We start from the raw sequence: 18106 nt of genomic DNA, 5'->3' as shown, positions 1-18106 counted from the left end.
GTAACCCGTCTGGATTCCTAGTGATTGGGTGGGCTATAAATAAATTAAATAATAATAATAATAATAATAATAATAATAATAATAATAATAATAATAATAATAATAATAATAGAAGCCCCTTTCACATTACATAGTTCTAGTGATATGATTTCACTTTGGTTTGAGTGTTGGATTACGACTCTGAGACCAGGGTCTGATTCCTTGCTCAGCCATGAAACCCACTGGGTGACTTTGTGCAAGTCACATGCTCTCAGCCTCAGGGGAAGGCAATAGCAAACCTCCAAAGAAATCCTGCCAAGAAAACCCCATGATAGGTTTGCCTTTGGGGTCACCATATGTCAGAAACAACTTGAAGGCACAGAATAACAACAAAAGCCATAGTAACATCCTTGTTCAGGGAGGAGGATTCTCAGCCAAAGAGTTCTTAGGTCTCCTTAAAAAACAAACCCCAGGGGTGACCAAGTGCGATGTGTCTAGGGGGAAATATTCTACCCCAGAACGGTCTGCAAATTTCTAAAAATGCCACCGAAAACTGGACCTGGTGATCTCTTCCAACTCAATGATTCCTTTTGAAAACAGGGTTTTTTGAACAGGGAGGTGCCAATCTATTAAAGAAATGAAGTGCCACTTCTTTTTTTGTGTGGGTGACAAGGAATCTGGAGGGGTGAGGGAGTCGGGGGGAGGGGGGGGAACAGCACAAGAAAGGTATTGCCAGCAAATCCACACTTCTCCCATCCCTGAGCACCAGAAAGAATGCTTCAAACACTAGACAGTGCACTCCTTTAAAATTAATGCATTGTGCAAGTAATGCTTCGACCAGGTAATCAAGGTTGGCAGCTCTGCCACCCAACAGGGTGTTGATCACTTAGAATACAGAGGGAAGAAAACCAGGTAGGCCAAACAAAGCCTCTCCCAAATCAGAGGTGAGCCCCTGCTGGGCTTTCCTTTGTACAGACAAGGCGGTCCAACTCACTTTCTTCCTTCAGTTTGGGTTTTCAAAAATCATTTCGAGCAGAAAACGGCAGATTAATAACACCGGAAAAGAATCCAGAAAGCTTCAAGCACAGCATGCTCCTGGAATAACCAACGTCTCTTTGAAGGGCCAAATCGGTGTCTTGGAAACCACAAATTAGCAAGATGTTGGGCGCTTGACTTTCTGCTTCCAAGACCCCAGCGTGCGTCAACTTGAAACCTTCGACTCCCGTCCTCTCCATGTTGAGTCCTTCTGGCTCTGGCGTGGCATTGCACTCTGTGGCCGCCATTAGCTGCTTCTTTCAAAGAGCTCTGGACACCATTTTGGGCTCCCCTAACTGCAGCCACAAGGATTTCAGAACATAACCATGGGAGAGAAAGGACCAAATGCAATTTTCTTAAGCAGTAACAGCATTCAGGAAACCTAGCTATGCATGGGCCTCATCCTTCTCCCACATGCAAAATCCACTGTGGAAAACTTGCAAAAGAAAAAGGCTTCCTCCTCCCTCCAAAACACACACATAGTCACAGACACTTTCATGGCCGCTTGCTCATTTCCCACCGGTTCTGACTAACACCACTGAACTTGGGAGCATTTCTTTCTTTTCGGCACAACATCTTCCCACATCCCCCAGCTGAACACTGCGACACCCTGGGAGCTGTAGTTCAAAAAAAAAAGGAGCATTTTCAAGTTCCAGTGTAAAAAAACAACACTAGGGCTTCAGCCACTGGATATGGGAAACTCTGAGCCTGAAGCTTGGCTTGCATGCTTTAAGAATCAGGTTCCAGTGGATGCGCCCTCCTGCTATTCTCTTTTTACTGACCCGTGGCTCCCCATGCTTGACCTCCCCACCACCTCCGACTCATCAATCACAGAGTTCCCCATGCTCTGTGGGGAATGAGAGAGGGGAGACGCAGATTCCTTGTTCTCCAAGACTATGTTTCCCCTCCTCCCCACGCTGCAATAGCCTCCCAGTAGGCAAGCCAAGGCTGAGAGCAATTTACACTTGTGCCGCTCTTGCTAAAAAATGTCCACCGATCTACCTCAACTCTTCTATCCTGCCCTGCCATAAAAAACAAAATAGAACAAAATCTCTCACCTAACCCAAGAACATCAGCTTGCAAGATGCAGTGGGGAAAAAAAATCACATTTTTGCTGACTTCTATCACAAAATGGACAAAACAACAATCAGAAACTGAGCCAAAAACCAAACTAGAGCCTTCAAATTTCATATCAGCTTATGGCGACCCCATGAATTCCATAGGTTTTTTTTTTCCAGAAGGGAATACACAGAGGTGGTTTTGCCAGTTCCTTCCTCTGAAATATAGCCTACAGCACCTGCATGGTGTAGCCGTTTGAGCACTGGACTATGACACAGGTGACCAGGAATCGATTCCCTGATCAGTCATAAAACCTACTGGGTGACCTTGGACAAGTCATATGTTCTCAGCTGCAGAGGAAGGCAATGGCAAACCTCTTCTGTACAAAATCTTTCCAAGAAAACCCCATGATAGGCTTGTCTTGGGGTCAGCCTAAGTTGGAAATGACTTGTAGGTACACAGCAACAAACCTGGTATTAGCTGGCAATCTCCCATCCAAGTACTAAGCTTCCAAGAGTACATAGTTTTCAAGATCAGATGAGATCTAGTGCCTTAAGGTACTACTTCATTAACCCTAATGTGTGGAGTTCAGCTCCATCCTGACTCCCCTTACTTTTGGCCTTATTGCCTACTGCTGGAGTCCATAACCTAAAGTCATAGGATCACAGATTTGGAGGAGACCACAAGGGTCATCCAGTCCAACCCCTTCAATATACAATCAAAGCTTTCCCGACAGACAGCCATCCAGCCTCTGTTTAAAACCTCCAAAGAAGGAGAGTCCCTCACCCCACAAGGCAGTGTATTCCACTGTCAAACAGTTCTTACCATGAAGTTCTCCCTAATGTTTTCCTGTAGTGTGAATCCTGTGGCACCCAAGCTTCTGAAGCACCTCTATTAGGCCCACCTTTCTTACCCAAAGCACACATCTCCCCTACCTTTGGGCTTCAAGCAAGGTTTGCCCACTGGTCAATCAGCCTTGCAATTTCAGTCACAGAAATGGGACCTTTGGTCAACATTCCACTACAATGGAGCTTCTCTTGGATCAGTTGAAATGGGTGTGAACATGCGGTGACACTATCTCTTGGCTTTGGGGAGGAGAAGGAGGACCCAGAAGCATCACATGGGGAGGACAATCATGAGCATGTATTAATTTCCTAGAGGCAGCAAGAAACTACCCCAATCCTCACATCACACAAGTCCTTTCCTTCCCTATGCTAAACAACCCATTGGTAAAAATTCAGCAAGAGGTGAACAGAGAGAAAAATCCAGACCTTAACAGCAAAGGTTTCAGCAAATATGGGTACCCCAGTTTTCCAAGACCTAGATGGTGACAACAAGTGAGGCATTTTCTGCAGTGGTGGACTCCTTCTAGAATTTCTTGTAAAATAAAAGAGATGCCTAGACTCTTCTTTTCAAAGCTTTAAAAAGAATAGAAAGCAGTTATGTTAGTCAGTTGCTACATTTAGCAGCTATTTTTAGCTAATGTAACATTTTAGTGGTAGACTGTTTTGTACTGACTGGTTATCCTCATTAATGATTGTTGAAACTGAGCTTCGGATATTTTTCTGCCTAACATATTATCTAATCTGGGGATGGGGGAGATGAGGGCACAGCATTTCTACGGGAGAGAACTTTTAACACACACACACACATGCAAAAAACGTGTTTGGATATAAATGAGATACTCAATTTTCCTAGCAGGCACATTTGGTAGGAAGTATACTTGGCCCTCTATATTTGTGGTTTTGACTTTTGAGGATTTGATTATTTACAGATTTGATTAATACGTTCTTCTCTAGAAATCAGTAGATCCTCCAGCGCAACTCTGCCAGAAGCTGATCATAGAATCACACTAGAGGACTGGAAGACTTGCAACTTCAGAAAGAAAACACTTCTCTAGGCATTTTAGGTCCTCCAGTACAACTTTATGGTTACCTTCTGCTGGATGGTAGCCACAGAGTTTTGCTGGAGGAACTAGAAATTTCTAGAGAGCTGGTTTTTCATTTATGGTTGTTTGTTTTTTTCATTTTCATGGGGGTCTTGAATCCCTAACCCCAGCAAATGTGGAGGGCCCACTATTAGTTCATCTGGAATTATGGAAGAACATACAGAATTACCTAAGTGTATAGCAGAGATGTGATCTACTGTACATCACAATTCCCAGTAGATTAGAAAGGGTTTCCAGTTCTCAGCTGACTCCCTGTTCCAGTTATGATCTTCCTGGTATCATCTGGCTGGCCTCTTGGAAGCCAGATATATCATTCAAGATGGCCCTTCAGGCCTGATTCTGCAGGGCCCTCTTGTTCTTCTGCAGAAGCGACCTCTCGCTATCATTCACTCAAAAGGACATTCGTAAATTATCCCTAGCTTTTATTCTCTAAAAAGAGAAGTACAGTGGTGCCCCGGGATACGAAATGATCGCGTTACGAAATTTCCGGGGTACGAAAAAGTTAGATTGGAAAAAACTGTTCCGGGTTACGATATTTTTTTCGGGTTACGAAATTTATTTCGGCGCGAAATTCAAACGCAAAGCGCGGCTAGCGGCTTTCCAGCGCTAACGGAAAGCCTTTTCGGGTTGCGAAATTATCGGGTTACGAACGGAACGGCGGAATGAATTAATTTCGTAACCCGAGGTAGCACTATACTTTTCTCCGTGAACAAAGGTGCATCCTGGAAAAGGAGACAGACGAACTGAAGCATTCAAGGGTAGAGTCATCTAGTCGCTTCCCACTCCCAGATTACGAGTTACAATTTCCAACGGCCCTGTGTGGCTACAGATCTGCACAACCCATGCAAGACACCACTTCATAAATCCCAAAACCACACAAATCACAAGCTAGTCTTCATGCCTCCTATATAATATGTGAAGACAGGCTCGGTGAACAACAGGGGTGGCATTAGAAATTTTCTGAACTGACTTAGGCTGCATCCATTGGAGACAGAGCACCAAAAGAAACTGAAGGCCCCCACTAGACATGTTGCCTTCATTTTGATTTGCCAACTTCATAGCAATTTCTGAGGTGGGATGAGAAAGGCTCACTTTCCAGGAGGAGGAGGAAGAGAAGAGAAGTCATAAGCAAGCAAGCATCTGGGGGTGTGGAACAGAAAAGACTGTGCCAGGAGACTTTCTGATAAAAGTCTCACCTCACAGACAGAGTGACTCTAAGAGTCAACAACAACCTGGCAAGCACATGGATCTCACAAACCCTGCTGCCAAGACTTCCCTCCCGTCTTGCGCCCAGGGCAGTTACCCAAATCTCCGTGCGGCTCTCAGCTCACTTCCTCCCAATGTGCGAATGCTAAACCCATCTGGAACTGTTTAAACCTAAATATCCTTCTCTTCCCTACCCCCAGCCCAAACTTGAGATTCTTCCGAAGTTAAAACAAGCAGAGAGATGGGGTGGGGGGGGGAGAAGAGTGCCAAGCTTGGCGTTCTCTCTCTTGTTCTCTCCCTCTCTTTTCTTTCCTTCTCCCTCTCTCCTTCTCCTCTCTCTTCATTTTCAGATTAATTTCTGGGGAACTAAAATAAATCTATCCCTGGCAATTGGTCAAAACCCTACACATTTTTCTCATTAATAAGGGAAGGGGGGAAGAGGCGAGGGCTTCAGATTCCAAATTGTTGGTGCAGGCAGGAGAATGACACCAATGCCAATGGTCCTGCAAGCCAAGGAATCCCTGAAATAGATTTTCTCTCTGACTCTTTCTGGGGCAAACTGGACAAGCATAGGCAAACAGATGAGAGAAGGGTCCCGAGATGCATGGAAGCCATGCTCAAAGGAGCACAGATTGCACTGGGGCAAAACTCAGTCAGAGCAAATGTCAGAGCAGCTGCTGCCTTCCCAGGAAAGAGGCGGCTTTGGGACAGAGAGCCCGGCATGACTGGCAAGCCTCTTCAGCCATCTTTGGAGAGAGAAAAGGAGAGGGGAGTAAGAGGAAAGAGAGCTCTGTTCAGAAATATAAAGATTCCTTTGAGTCCTTGGGTAAATCCATGGAACTTCCACCTCAATTGCAGTCTCCGCTGGAACCAGAGCGCCAGGCGCGCATGTTGTTGATTATAAACCAGGTCTTAGCTCCTCCACGTTTCCGACATTTCACATTCCAGGGTGGGGGCTGGGGAACAGGTGTTTGGAAGCTTGGAGGCTCCTAGAAACATGGGGAGAGGTGGGAGGAAGACACAAGCACACACGCAAGACATTCAGGGAGCAGAACCACACAGGACCTCCACACAAGGGCTCAGCAGATAATCAGGTGGTTTAAGACATGGTTCACTGGCAAAGTTCACATCCAAAGACTGCCCTCCCCTGCCTAGGATTTTTCACTTTTCAATTCCTTGCAATCTTTCCACTTTTTTGCCTCTCAAAGATAAGCACTGGAAATGCCAGCAGACAGTACCTGGCACCATTTACACACCCTTCTTCTCCAGCGCCTTCGCTGGACGCATAAAAGGGAGCTGTTAACAAAAGAGCAGACAAAACACTCTAGATGCCAACACAATTAAGAGGTAACCAACAGGATCCCTGGAGGTCTAAGAAAGTTGCAGGAGCTTTTCTCACTTGGGTAGCATTGGTCAAGAAAGCCTCTCTTAGTCCAGATGATTTACATTCAGCCTCTCTTGCCATCGCAGTACCAAATGTAGCAGAGACCCCTTCTGCTTATACATACCCATGCATACACTTACACAAAATCATGCTAACAGTTTGGACACAAACACACTCAGCAGAGTTCATCCATGGGCTCTGAGAAGGATATTGTTTCATGGCTACCATTCAATCTGGGAAATTTCAGACGCTGAAACTAAAGGATGAAGTGGTTCATAGATGCTGCAAGCTGATGTGTGAGCTCTTCCACAGTACCAGGGTGCCAACCATTGCCCACACAAGAATGGAGCCAGATGTCTTCTGGACTGTAGAGTTTACACCAATGAAGACTCACAATCTCACAACCACAGGCAAGCACAAGGCAAAGGAGGAACAGGGTATGATTTTATTTGCTTCCTCCCATGTTTCTCTACATAGGAACACAGAGAGCTGCCTTCTGCTGAAAGAGAGCATTGGTCTACCCAGCCCAATATTTTCAACTGACTAGCAATAGTGGCTTCCAGGATTTCATGCAAACCTTTTCCTAGCCCTGACTGGAGAGTCTTGTCACTCTGTCAACCTCCCATCCAAATACTAACCAGGCATCTGAAATCAGATGGGAGATTAATGTTTTCAGGGTGATATGATGATGTACTTCTTCCCCGAACTCCTTGGTCAAAACACCCCCAAAATACACCCACCCATCCTGGATTACCCCATTACAGAAAATCAGACCTTTCAAAACAGTGAGCAGATTTTGATTTCTTTCATTTGCACACCATATTAAAACCCTGTAACCAACCTACGCATACACAGACTCACCTAACTGCTAAGCCCAGTTGATCCACCATCTTTTGTTCCCCAATTGCACGCTTTCTGATACAGAAAAAAAATTTCCTCAGGAAAACTGTGTGTCCCTGACTGAGGACAAAAATGACAACTAAGAGATAGCAACCATATTTTAAAGGGGGCGGGGGAACATAACAAAACACACAACCTTGATCAAATACATGAGGGGGAAGCTAACCCAGGGCTTCTTAAGTTATCTGATGCAGAGAGCCTGCAGGGTATTCCCCGAATGTGTTAGGCACCATCTTTGTGCCCACTGACTACAACTGACACTTTATTTCCTAGAAACCTTTTTTGGACTGCCACCAATCTGATGTAACACACACCTAGCAAGACCTGGCAGTCCTTGGAAGCTTCCAGCTGCCATTTTAAAGGGGTCAAAGCACAGCTTGGCTCAAAGGCTGATGTGGAAAAGTGAGTGGTTTAACCTAGTGGCCTATTTGGCAAAACAGGAATGAACCCCCATCACCATCAAACTGGTAAAAACAAACAAAATCGGGACCGACCCAAGTTGGTTCTGGAACATTTGGCTCCTTGCACCCAACACAGAAAATCTGGCTGGCTGCACATTCACACCGACCCCTACCTTCTCCCTCCACCTCACACTTGGCACCAAAATGAGGAGATGCTCATCTAGACAAACCAGTTTGTGTCAGCACAACAGGCAGAGCCTCGATTCAAAAGACAAGGGAACTGAAAAACAATAATGTGCGCACACACACATACCCACACACAAAACAACATGCAAGGCTGTGATTCAGAGTCTTTGGGATTGTTAATTAAAAACTTCCCAGTGCCCAATCACCAGCAGAGGCAACAACCAAACCGTCCTGTGAAAAGGAGGGCAAAAAGAAAACACAACTGACAGGTTTGCCCGAATATTTCATGGAATATGTCAGCCTCTCAGCCGAGGTTCATAACAAAAACAGGAACGTAGCTGGGAATAAGAATGAATAGGCGCAAGAAGTCCCAATTGCAAGACAAGGAGAAAAGGCGCAACTATGTTCAGCACTCCATTGCCACAGGTTTTTAATCCATATTCAACCATCCACAGTTTAAAAATATTCTTAAAAATATATAAAGTCCACAAAGCAAAGTTTGATTTTGCCATTTGATATAAGGGACACCATTTTACTATGCCACTGTATTCAATGGGACTTGAACATCCACAGATTTCGGTATCCGTAGAGGTTCTGGGAACCAAACCACAGTAGATACCAAGAGCTCACTGTATTTACCCTGAAAGTTTCAGCAGCCCAGAGACCAAAAGTTTTGCCCATTTATCCCAAAGTGAAGCTTCATTAGGAACCAAGGGAAAAAAGGGGGAGAAAAAGAAAAAGATAAGAGCAAGGAAAATAAAGAAAACATCATCGGTGGAGGTGGGGGGAAGAAAAAGAAACCCCTCAGAAGCCCCTGAAATGTGGCTTGCAGGTTAGCCCTCGTTGCCAATTAGCCGACTGCTTTTCTGGGCACAAAGGAACTGTCTTCTTTTTCCCTACATGGATGAGCCAGCTTGCAAGAAACAGGAGATTTAATGAGCTCGGCCAGAGCTTCCAGAGTTCTGTGACCAGCCTTCTCTCAGCCTTATCCTAAAGCGTCAACAGAACAGCAGGGCTCAGATCCCCAGCGAGCGAAGAGACAGTTCAATGAACTGTAATTAAAAAGAAAGCAAATCCCTCTCAATCAGGGAAATACCTGACAGGATATATGAATGGGATGGGTGTGTGTGTGTGTGTGTGTGTGTGTGTGTGCGGTGGGAAGGGGAGCACACCATATCAAATGTGCACATAAATATGTGTAGTATGCTAAGGCATATTTATACACTGGGAGTGGAATAGTAGGGAAACAAATGAGCTATAGATTTGGGATGCTGTTTATATAGCTACGTGATAGTGTTTAAACCACTCTCTGTTCTGCCTTCCTAGTTGCCTTCACAATCCAAGCAGAATTTGGGCACTCTGTATTACACACATACACACACTCCACAACAAAGTAACCTGGAATAGTTGCAACCCCTACTCATCTGCAGGGATCTGAACATCCACTTGACCCACAATATACAGACTCTATATCCATGGCTTGAAAATATTCATTCATACATATATATATATATACACACACACACACACACACACACACACACACATATATTCCCAAAAACCAAAATTTGATTTTGCCATTTTATATTTCATGACGCAGTTGTATATAATGGGACTTGAGCATCCATGGTAACAAACCCCAGCAGATACCAAGGGACCACATACACTGAATGTGTGGGAGAAAAATCCACCTTTGTAACTACAGTGTACTTCTTAGCCACCATTATGTTGGCTGCAGGATCTTCAAAGACAGCTTCTCTGCACTGAAGAATATTACCAGGCTCTCAAATACAGACCCAAATGTGCCACCCCTCAAAGTTTATCCCAAAGAACCACTTTCTTCCCAATGTGCCAGTAAAGACGTTTTGCACCGTTGTTGGGAGTAGAAGGAAAGCTTATTTTGCAAGCAGGCAAGCAAGTGCTGCCCCCTAAACTCTTTCCCACCAAAACACAGCCTTTGAGATCCGGCAAGTAAACCAGCCCAGACAAAGAAGGAAAAACTCTCTCAGGGTATACAAGCAGACTCTTGTCTTATCTGCCCCATGCCAGAATCCATGTCCCTTGTCTGTTCTTAAGAGTGGGAAGAATAGCAAAAAAAAAGCTTTGAAATATCTATGAGAAATGTTTCTCAAGTGTTGAGAAGCCCTGTCGAGAAGAAATCCCGGACTGACGAGAATCTTTGCAGTGTGAGACTTAATTAATAATTTTTTTAATAATAAATTTTATTTCTATCTATCTTCCTGCCTCTCCCCATGGATCGAAGCGGGATCACAACAAGGTTAAAATCACAAAGTTAAAATTACAACAACATTAAAACCACAATAAAATAAAAACATAAAACCTAAAAAACATCAAATCTAAAAACAATAGCATCCATCAATCAAGGGGTCAGTAATTCTACACAAAAGTTGCACATAGTTGTATTGTGCCCTCTTCTGAACTGATAATAATATTTCTCTGCAGAAATACGACATGTTTTTTCCGCACATCCTATTCAGCGCAGAACACTCAGCCTATTTTTGTGCAGAAAAATGGTGTGGTGTGCGCCGAAGAACCACATGTGAATTTTGGTGCCTAATTAAGTCCTGAACTGCAAACAGCCTTAGAAAACTGTTCCAGATTTTCTTGCAGCAAGGAGGGAAATGCTATAATTACTCTTTTCCTTCTACGAAGAAGGAAATTAATGAAGAATTATACCCCTACCCCTAGAGTTACACCCCTACCTGAATTCAACGAAAAGAAGAAACTGGCAAAAGGCCCCTCCAGCTTTGCTGGCTGCCTTTGCTCCCCAACCAACATTAATGACTTCCCTTGTGCTGAGCCCTGGGGGGGAAGAGGCAGGGGGCTTTCCCCACCGCCTGGAAATTGCATCAGAAGCACTAAGAGCTCTAGAAAATGTGATTTGATGCACTTTAAATTAATACCATATCGTTTTCCTTCTCTCGGACCAGAGGTTGGGCTTTCTGGGACACGGAAGGGATGGGGGGGGGGTCTGAGCCTGCAGCAACTGAGCAAAAGGAGCGGAGGAAAGGAAGAAGGGAGGAGGGAGAGAAAAGAAAGTTTGCATTTTTCAAAAGCCTTTCCACTCCTAGAAGGATGCGCTTTGGCCAAGCTGGAAAACTGATTCCCAAGGGGGCCTCAGTTCCCCCGGCCAAGCTCTGCTTGTCTTCTTCAGCCGCCTTTGCCAGAGAAAGCCACCATGGCTGTTGCTTCTGGGCCAGAGCATTCCTTCTCCGGCAGGCTGAGGCGCTGCTGAACCAGAGAAGAAAAATACATTGTAACTTCAAACAGACGCAGAAGCACACTTAAGACGGAAATCTTTGGGGGGGGGACACAAGAAACCATTTTCTTCCTTAGCTCTCACTGACTCATGGCTGAGAAAGAGTTCCTCCCCCCCTCCAAAACCCTCACTGTCTTTCATTTCCCCCCTAACCATCATCCCATGTGCTCCTTTGCAAAGAAACTGGACTCTCCATGCTCCCTTCCTTGTTCACGCAAAGAGAGAAAATGAAAAAGCAAGGCGAGGGGGAGAACATAATGTAAGAGAGTCTTGTTGCAATTTTTTTTAAAAAAATGCCAGACAAGTTTTTTAAAATGCCAGCACACACACACACACACACACACACACACACACACACAGAGTCAAGCACAAACGCTCAACGTAGGGGCAAGAAGGTAACAAAACTAGCTGGGAGTTACATATTTCTGGCATCTCAACTTGACAGGGCAGAGGAAGGTGGCAGAATGGGGAAGGGGGGTGACTAGCAGCTGTGGTTTATATAGAGTGTGCGCCTATGGATTTATTACCGCTATGGATTTATTATTAGCACTAAAAGTAATGCATACACTAGATTTACAGTAACGGCTCAAATGCGACAGTCTGCATTAAGGAAGCTGACTTGTGAGCCATTCCCTGGGGTTTTTCTTTTTTTAGTTAAAGTGTGTATCTGTTTAAATTTTTTTTAGCAAAAACCAAAAGAAGGAAGGAAGGAAGGTGGAGAAAGAAAGAAAGAAAGAAAGAAAGAAAGAGCCTCCCCCTTCACACACACACACATACACTCCTGCTGATTTAAGGTCAAGTGACCCTGATTCGCAGAGTTAAGTCACAGCATATGCAATACACACTATCAATCACTTTACATGGAGTCCTGCCGGAACAAAGGCTGAACAAAAAAAGTAGAGGTTAGGAAGCCAACCCAGATTTGTAGGGAGAGACCCCAAGCCAGCACCTCCCAGCAAGAGGTTTCAGAAAAATCTGGTATCAGCTATGACCTCCTTAGATAGAGTCTTCACACTTTCCTCTAAGTCCCTCTGTCTCTTGATCTGAAATGAACACAGGAAAGTGCTGCTATTCCAAAGGAACTCCTTCCATGTTTACCAATCCGTGCCGGACAGCTTAACATTTAAGTCAGCAGCTATCGTGGTGAACATCATCACACTCACTCCCTATTGTCTAGCAGAAAAAGGAACAAGATAGATACAGAGGATATTTGCACACCTGACAAACACAAGCTCCCTGTGAAGTATAGAAAAGCTCCGGCAAAGATATGAAAGTACGAAACACGGTATTCCCTGTCCCCATAAAACATGTCAAGTAGGAGAAAATCAGCACAACAAGATGGCAATGGGACCTTGCAAACATACAAAGGAAAACACATGCATATTTTGACAGTGTGTCCCACTCAAACCAGGAAACCTTTGGGGCTCTAGTAAGCTTTAGGCATCCATTGTCCAAAGAGCCAGGAGAAACCCCTTCTTCAAACCCCCTTATGTCCAAATATGAACACAGCTGTATATTTGGATAAGATAAAACCACCCCTTCCCCAGCATCCTACAATACAAACAAGAGTGTTAATGCCCTTGTGTGTAAATGCTCACCAGCGATTAAAATATTTCAGGGGGTGGTGTCACCCGGTGAGGGAAGCGTAATGTTTCATTCTCCACACTGATATGGTCATGAAGTTATTTCCAGATCATGTTTTTTTGGGGTGCATGTTGTATGCCTTCAAGTCATGTGCGACTTATTGTGACCTTAACACAGGGGTTTCTTGGCAAGATTTGTTCAGAGGAGGTTTGCCATTGCCTTCCCCTGAGGCTGAGAGCATGTGGCATGCCCGAAAATAGCCCAATGGGTTTAATGGCCAAGTTGAGAATTGAACTCTGGTCTCTAGAGTTTGGAAGGCTGTCCTCGCCTCCATGAAAAGACAGGTAAGAGGAGATCTCAGAAAAATTAAGTATTCTGCTTCTCCTTCTCTATTATCCCTCCTCTTCCCACCCCATCTTGCCAAACAGACCCACCACTCTCTCATTCGCCACAAACACAACATCTTTATCATCCCAGCAAAAACAATATGCATGGGGAAGAAAAGTTAAAAAGCCAATGTCAAACAAGAGAGAGGGGACAAAAGAGGACATGGAAGACACATGTTTTAAATATAACCCAAAAAAGTGAAGCTAATGCAGGCAGGTTTAAAGACGTTTTTTGGAAAATAAAGATAGAAAACGAGAGAAGTGATGTCTTGGAAGCCATTTCTGGAAATTGGAATTTAAAGTTGCAACCACTGGTTTCCCCCTTCCCTTCTCTCACATGAGTGGGGTGGATGAGAGGAGCTGGAGAAGAGAGGCTGAAACATTTTTTAAAAATCCAGGGAATTGACTGAAAATACATCAAACGATGGTTCGGCGATATCTTAAAACCTGGCGGCTTCTATGCCACTCTGCTTGAACACGTTGAAAAATGTGCTTTCGCCCTTCCTTCTTCTCCCCGTTTGAAGCTGGCTTTACAGTTGAGAACACAAAAGACAAGACGGGCCGAGCGCTTAATCCTAGGCCCAACAATTTATCTGATAAACTCGCCTTGGTGGGAGTTCAAAACTCTCTTTACCAGCATTGCAAAAGAGTCATCCCCCCCATGCAAAACTGGGTAAAAAAATAGGACTCTTGAAGGATATGCAGTTTTTGAATTATCTGCACACTGGATATCAATCCTGGCCTCCAAGCCTGCATCCACACAGCAGAAATAAGCCAGTTTGACACCACTTTAACTGCTGTGGCTCAATGATATGCAATTCTGGGAACTGCAGGCTGATGCCACAACAAACTACAGTTCCCCGAACTGCATAGCATTGAACCACTGCAGCTAAAGTGGTGTCAAACCAGATTATTTCTGCAGTGTGGATGCAACCCAAGACTAAGTAAAGAAAAGAAGCTTGCCAATATCAAGGATGGAAGAACAGCACAACTACACTGTTACTCTTTTGCCAGGAAAGGAGGAAATCTGGAGGAGGCAGGGAAATTACTTTGTGCCCATTGGACTTAAAACAAGGATGCTGAACCACAAGATACAGGTCAATCTTCAGGTGGCTTTGGAGGATGTGAACTTTCATTAAAGGAAACAAACAAACGCACAAACAAAAAATTGGTTATTTTCTCCATGCTTCAATGAACTAGAATTCAGAAGCTTTTCCTCCTGTTTTTCCAAAAAAAACCCTGCAAACATCTCCAGCTCCCGTGGCTTTAAAATGAGTATCCACTCTGCAGCCTGTTTTTTCCCCTCCCTTTTTAACACAAGCCTCTCAGTTTCACTGTGGCTAGTCTGCTGGGGGGGGGGGAGGCGAAGTGGAAGAACCTCTGGTGCCTCCTTCCTCCCAATTCAGAGAGGTTAAAAAGAAAGAAAAGAAAATCATAAAATGTCTGATTATAGCCAAGAAGAGGCCATGAAATCTAGTTACAGTGGGCACAATTTCTAGTTTACATTAAGTATCACTAGTACAATGGGACCTTAGTATCCGCTGGGGTTTGGCTCCAGGAGCCCCATGGATACCAAAATCCATGGATGCTCAAGTCCTATTAAATGTAATGGAGCATAAAATCATGTCCCTTATATAAAATGGCAAACTCAAATTTTGTGTATATATGTGTGTGTGTGTGTATTCAAACTGTGGATGCTTGAATCTGTGGATAAAGAATTTGTGGATAACAGAGGGCCAACTGTATTCTATTAAAAAGCAAGCATTTTAAATCACAGAGCTCTGACATTCACACAGGGTTTAAAATATGATCCACTAAGGAACTAAGAGAAAAACAAGTGGTCTGAGTGTTGGACTATGACTCTAGAGACCATGCTTTGATTCCCAGTTCAGCCATGAAACCCACTGCGTGTCCTTGGGCAAGTCACACTCTCTCAGCCTCAGGGGAAGGCTGTGGCAAGCCTCTTCGGAACAAACCTTGCCAAGAAAACCCCACAATGGGTGTCCCCCTTAGGGTTGCCATGAGTTGGAAATGACTTGAAGGCACGCAGCAACAACAACAACAACAAGATCTTGGGCAAGTTGCACTCTCTCAGCCTCAGAGGATGGCATGGGCCAACAATCCTCTGAACAAATCTTGCCAGGAAAACCCCATGATAGACGGCTTGAAGGCACAGAACAACAACAAAAGGAACTCAGTCCCAGTTTAGCCGCCCTGTGTGCCAGTTTGGGGGAAAGGGTGGAATAGAAATAAATATAATAAACATAATAATAATAGTAGCTATAATCAATAATTAATGGGCAGCACCCCTAATTTCTGTAAAATGCACCCCTCCAAATCTAACCCAGCCAACTCCCCATCGCCCAGACAAAGGGAAGGCAATGCTTTTCTCCTAGAAGCCAGAAATGTGCACCAGCCGCCCATGGGTTTCTTTCACTTGTTCCTTTCTCCAAAGTGAGCAGGTAAAGCTGTGCCAGGGAGCAGAATCTCAGCCTGGCATGCGCCAACCGAGGCCCTCCAAAATAGCATTTTTAAAAAGAAACAGGGACAGAGAGAGGAGGAACTGGCAGAGCCAAGTCAGCGGAGATGGGCCAGCTCTCAGGCCAAGACTGGGATGGTGATCTTTCCAGGCACTGCTTCTCTCTGCTTGGTCCAAGCACAAGGGGAAGCCAAGGGAAGCCCTGCTGCCTGTCCCCTAAAAAGGGAGAATGGCTTCTCTTCAGGCGCCTGTCCCAGACAATGGCCAGGCAAGAATGAAGAATGATTACTAGTAGTAGTATTCCTGGAAGTGGACCACAGCGAACCCCTTCCCAGAGTTGTTGCCTTTTAGACCAAATGCCTTCGATCAGTGGAAAGGGAGAAGCCAGTGGAAGGGGAAAGAGTAAGAGATCCAACACACACACAAAGGGCAAAGGAAGGAACCTCACACACAGACACCCCACCATTCCTCCACACACAAAGTCAATGGCAGCAGAGCGGGGGGGGGGGGGTTCATTCAGGGTTTATTTTTTGCCAAGGGAGGAGATGCGATGCCAGCCATCAGGGCGTTAGAGGGGTCTGACTGGGGCTCTGGAGAGCAGGGTTCGAATCCCTCTGGGCAAGCCACACTCTCTCAGCCTCAGATCCAGCCAAGAAAAGCCCATGATGGGGTGGGTGGCCAGAAGTCAGAAAGGGCTTGAAGGCACACAAGAAGCCGAAGATGCAGCCAGGGAGAGGCGGCTCTCCTGAGGGGACCGAGACCCGAGTCTCCGCTCGATCTCAGCCATTTCTGACTCAGAGCAACCCGAAAGCCAAGCAGCCTCTCTTTGGCTTCCTTCGCTTAGGCGAGAGCCAGCAGGGTCCGGTTCCCCGCTGGGCGCCCTCGGGCCAGTGCCACTCTCTCAGCCTCAGAGGAGGGCAAGGGCCAGGCCAAGAAAGCCCCAGGATGGATGGAAGGACCTGAAGGCCCCCAGAGACAACAAGACACCCAGAGATACGCCATTTGAGGCTGCTTCCACACTGGAGAAATAACCCGGTGTGGCTCAAGGCTATGGAATTCTGGGAAACTCCAACTCCAAAGAGTTAAAGCGGGACCAAACCGGGCTGGATATATCCCCAGTGTGGATGGAGCCAGAGTTTCTTTCTTTCGGCCCTTCCTTCCTTCTCCTTCTCCTCCGTCCCACTCATCCTTTTCTCGGGAAGGGACCATTCCGAAGCCCCCAAGAAGAGAAGGGCCTCCTCCTCCTCCTCCTCCTCCATCCCTTGGCTTCCCTCCCATGAAGCCCCTTGATCCCCCCTTCCCACTCCCGGACCCATCCTCCTCACCTTCCAAGGCCCGGCAGTCGCCCGGGAGGAGGAGCAGGGCCAGCGGGAGCAAGAGCCGGGGAGCCCCCGGGCCGGCGGCGGCCATGGCGGGGAGCCAGAGCCCGGCTGAGGCGGGGATGATGGGAGCCGCAGTCTCCTTCCTTGCCTGGGTCCAAAGTCTCAAAGGATTCAAATCAAAGGAATAAAATCAATTGAAGAAACTCCCAAGGTTTTGGTTTCGGGCTTTTTTCCTCCGCAAATCCAACCCGGTTCGGAGATCCTGGGTCAGAAGCCCCAAATTGGGAGTCTGGGAGTCTATTTCTTCGGTCCCCAGTCCTTCTTTTCTCCAAAAATCTCTTTTCCCGGTTGATGCGGGATGAAACCGGGTTAAATCCGAGTGTGGACGGTCCCGATTGGGATGGAGGAGGTTCAGAAGTGCGGGAGAATGGGAGCCCTGCGTCCGCTGCGTCCCTCCGGAGGCTCGGGCGCCCGACTGCGATGCTCTCCCCGTCGCTCACGCTCTCGCTCTGGAGGCTCCGGCTCCGCAGCCGCTGCTCAGACCCGGGGGGCGTGGCTAGGCTGCCCATCACGGACTGAGCCGCGCCCCCCGCGACTCAGGGTCCACTCAGAGACGAGGCCACGCCCCCAGCGACGCAAGCCTCGCCTCTGATTGGGTGGATCCAAGGCGAGGGCGTGGCTTTGGAGACAGATGAATTGGAAAGGGCGGGGAAGGCCAGGAAAACGGCACCGCCCATTTTGTGCCTCGAGTTTTTCTCAGCCCGGGTGAAGGCGAGGAGAGCCCCCCACCTAGTGGCCGAGAGCGGGATTGCCCTCTTAAAGGGGACGCAGCGCTAATTCGTTTCCAGAGAAGGAGGCAGGGAAGGGAAGGGCTGAAGGCAAAGGGGTGAGTTACTCATCGATTGGGTGACTTTTCCAGGACACGTCCTCCATTTCGACCTTCTCTCCAGGAGGAAT

The 18106-nt window shown here is 46.2% G+C and overlaps 1 protein-coding gene across 1 annotated transcript in view; it reads right to left on the bottom strand.

The window, feature by feature from the left end:
• EPHB3 (EPH receptor B3) overlaps positions 1 to 17638 on the bottom strand; it is a 127810-nt gene extending 110172 nt beyond the window's left edge. Inside the window, 1 exon segment of the mRNA XM_042459431.1 lies at positions 17153 to 17638. Coding sequence (XP_042315365.1) covers positions 17153 to 17237 — 85 coding nt within the window. The 5' untranslated portion in view covers positions 17238 to 17638.
• Between the last annotated feature and the right edge of the window lie 468 nt (positions 17639 to 18106).

The sequence above is a fragment of the Sceloporus undulatus genome, chromosome 3 (assembly GCF_019175285.1).
Source record: "Sceloporus undulatus isolate JIND9_A2432 ecotype Alabama chromosome 3, SceUnd_v1.1, whole genome shotgun sequence".
Classification (NCBI taxonomy): Eukaryota; Metazoa; Chordata; class Lepidosauria; order Squamata; family Phrynosomatidae; genus Sceloporus; species Sceloporus undulatus.
The sequence above is the reverse complement of the archived record's forward strand: the minus strand, read 5'-3'. Positions and strand labels throughout refer to the sequence as shown.